Below are 2,948 nucleotides of genomic sequence, written 5' to 3'. Positions count from 1 at the left end.
TATTAATTAAATCACCCCTTTTTTAATAGTAAAAAATTATAAATATCCCAAAATGAATGCTTTAAAAGTGAATCCCCTAAACTAACACTAGAAAACATTTTTGAAGAGCTTTAAGAATTTATAACTGAGATTATAAGAGTTTTAAAAATTTATAACTGAGATTATAAGATAATTCAATATAGTAAATGTATAAATACATATGTATCTAGATCACACTAATATACACACATACACCCATATGCTGGATATACACGAGTGATATGCAGCATAGCTTTCATAATGTGTATTACAAGTCACATATACTATCTTCTTCAACTTTAAGAAGAAAAGAAAGACTCTGTTGAGAAAGAACCAAAGCTACTACTCCAGGAAGAGGAGCTTAACTGTTAACCTCCAATATGCCGAACACAGTAAGTCCCGGTTTGAAGACGTCTGTTGCAACGGATTTCAATACAGCTTTTAGAAGGCCCTCTTCGTGCTTTCCCATATATGTTGTGCATATTTCCACTGCCTTTTGAAAAAGAGGTCTGTCTGTTTCATCTTCGTTCTTGGCATAAACAGGAAACCTGGCGTAAAACTCAAACAAAATACAATTCCCTGGAACAACCTCTTGGAAGCCATCGAATACTTCTCTCAGCGAGGGCAAAGTTGTTCTGGCATAAGGATCAATTCGCTGTAACCCAAAAATATTGTAGTAGAGCTGGAAAAAAGATGCTCTTATCATCTGCTTTTCTTCAGTGGTCAGGAAATCTATTGTCCTTTCCACTCGCTTAGCAATTTTCCATAAATCAAAATCAGTGAGCGTGATGGAGTTGATGTGGTTAACGAGCTCAGCGATTTCCTGCAATGGCGATGCTAAGGGCCTTTCTAACAAGCACCGCTTACAATCACACTTAAATCCCATTATCCTACATACTGATTCTCGTTTGGACAATGGCTTAAGACTGTCAAAGTAAGAGATTGCTATTTCTTCTCCAGCTGCAATTTTTCTTGTAGCTATAATAAACATGGCTTCTCCCACAACAACGCAATTGGCGTTGGGAAAACAGGAATGATTAATGAAAGAGGGAAGTACCCACAAACCATATTTCTCATTTTGTCTTAACATGTCACTACTTGATTCAATAGTTTGTATTTGACACCCCACATTTCGCATTATCTTTGCAAGTTGATGCTGGTCTAGCTCCCAACCTTTATTGGGAACATCACAGGTATTCCAGCTGGCATTATTTATCCTGAACAGATTTATGGGTGGCACCTTCAATTCATCTGAATCAGCAAGGTACTCTAGCTGCTGCAATATCCTCGGAGATGACGCTGCACAGGAAATGATTTTAGCCTCTAATTCCTGTTTAAGTTGACCAAGTTTTGTCTGCACTTCTATTATACATGGTATGACTCTTTTAGGGCTTCCTTTCAATCTTCTTATCTCGGTACTGCTAGATGCAATGGCATTGTCCACAAGCAGAAAATCTCCAATATCTACATTGTCAGTAGCAAACAATCCTCTGCCGCGCCCTACTGATTTTTTAATCAGGACTGGACCAATATAATTGCTCAACTCAGGTGCATTACAACCGTTTATGAAATAGCCGGAGAGATCAAACTTACCTTGTTTGTTTTGACAGCTGAGTTCCATAGATTTTTCATAGTGCAACTGGATGTCATTTGCAGTTGGGGCCTGCTCCAGAGCTCTATCAAAGCATTGGCAAGCTAACTTATATTCTCTGAGATAGTGAAAAGTACGGCCTTTGCGAAACAAGGATTTAAGGTGGTACTGATCAAGGGCTAATGCCTTGTCACAGTCTTGCACAGCATCCGCATACTCCTTCAACTTCAACTTTGCCTCTGCCCTATTAGAATAAGAATACACAAGAGCCTCCTTCACTTTCTCCTGGATGTTGGAAGCAGAGGGGACTTGGGGCTCAATTTTGTCCCGCGAGAGAGCCAAGTCTATGCATCTGGAATAATTGTCAATTGCCTTGTTCCAATCCTCATCCTTGAAGTATTTGTTGCCTTCACTGCGCAATTCAAGCAAGTCCTTGGCCAAAGAATTTTCTGCCTTTCCTGGTAAGCAAGCCAAAATCTCAACATCATTAGGATTGTCAACGCGCAGCATGAGCGCACCATCTTGGGCGCCTTGCTTGAAGTAAGGCTGTTTGACTGCAACCTTGGAGCCTTTGGGATAAAGCTTGCGGGGACTTTCCGTTTCCATTGTGGAAGGGGAAATATTGTATATTGCAAGTCGAACAGCATCTCCATACTGGTCTTCCAGGATAGTCATAATGCCCAGCATCCTATGCGCATCAGTACACAGCGTTCCGAAGAGAACACGACCTTGATGGTCCTTATCAATTTGAAGCTCCCTAGCTCGAATGGGCAGCAGCCCTTTCAGTGGGACTGAAGGCCGCCAATGCTCCGACGGTTTCCTCATCGTAAACCCCGTTATGTTACACCCTCGCATTGATTCTATCTGCCGCATCCCCTTATAAGTTTTCTCATGTGCTTCTATCAGGGCTTCTTTGTCAAACTCTTGTGAAGCCTGAAACTCCTTGAATTTGTCAACCATTATCTCTAGAAGGTTGGCCATATCTCCCGCGTTTGCTGTGAGTCTCCAGCAATGCAATTTCTGTGCTATAAATATTTCCAGCACCAAACATCCCGTTGAAAGAAGATGAAAAAGAAAAAGGAAATGAACTCAGCTTGCCTCCACTACGCAAGATTCACATTCTCTGCTCTACTGGAGACTCAGCAAATTCACCGTTGAAATGAATGCATGATTGATTCGCTGTGGACTCACTTCATGCACCCGTCGCGATCTCTGGATGCCCACAAACCTTAAATTAAAGGTCGTCACTCGTCAAAAGGACGAGAGACATGATCAGGAGGTGGCGGTACAATTATAAGCATGATTGATGATGGGTGGGGCAGGATTAAGATTATTACCT

The 2,948-nt window shown here is 41.3% G+C and overlaps 1 protein-coding gene across 1 annotated transcript; it reads right to left on the bottom strand.

Moving 5' to 3' along the window:
* Positions 1-379: 379 nt before the first annotated feature.
* On the bottom strand, positions 380-2,569 carry LOC131060411 (methyltransferase FGSG_00040). The gene has a single exon (XM_057993647.2). The coding sequence runs from the start codon at positions 2,567-2,569 to the stop codon at positions 380-382; it is 2,190 nt and encodes a 729-aa protein (XP_057849630.2).
* Between the last annotated feature and the right edge of the window lie 379 nt (positions 2,570-2,948).

This window comes from Cryptomeria japonica, chromosome 4 (assembly GCF_030272615.1).
Source record: "Cryptomeria japonica chromosome 4, Sugi_1.0, whole genome shotgun sequence".
NCBI classification, from domain to species: Eukaryota; Viridiplantae; Streptophyta; class Pinopsida; order Cupressales; family Cupressaceae; genus Cryptomeria; species Cryptomeria japonica.
This window is presented reverse-complemented; position numbering and strand designations above follow the sequence as displayed.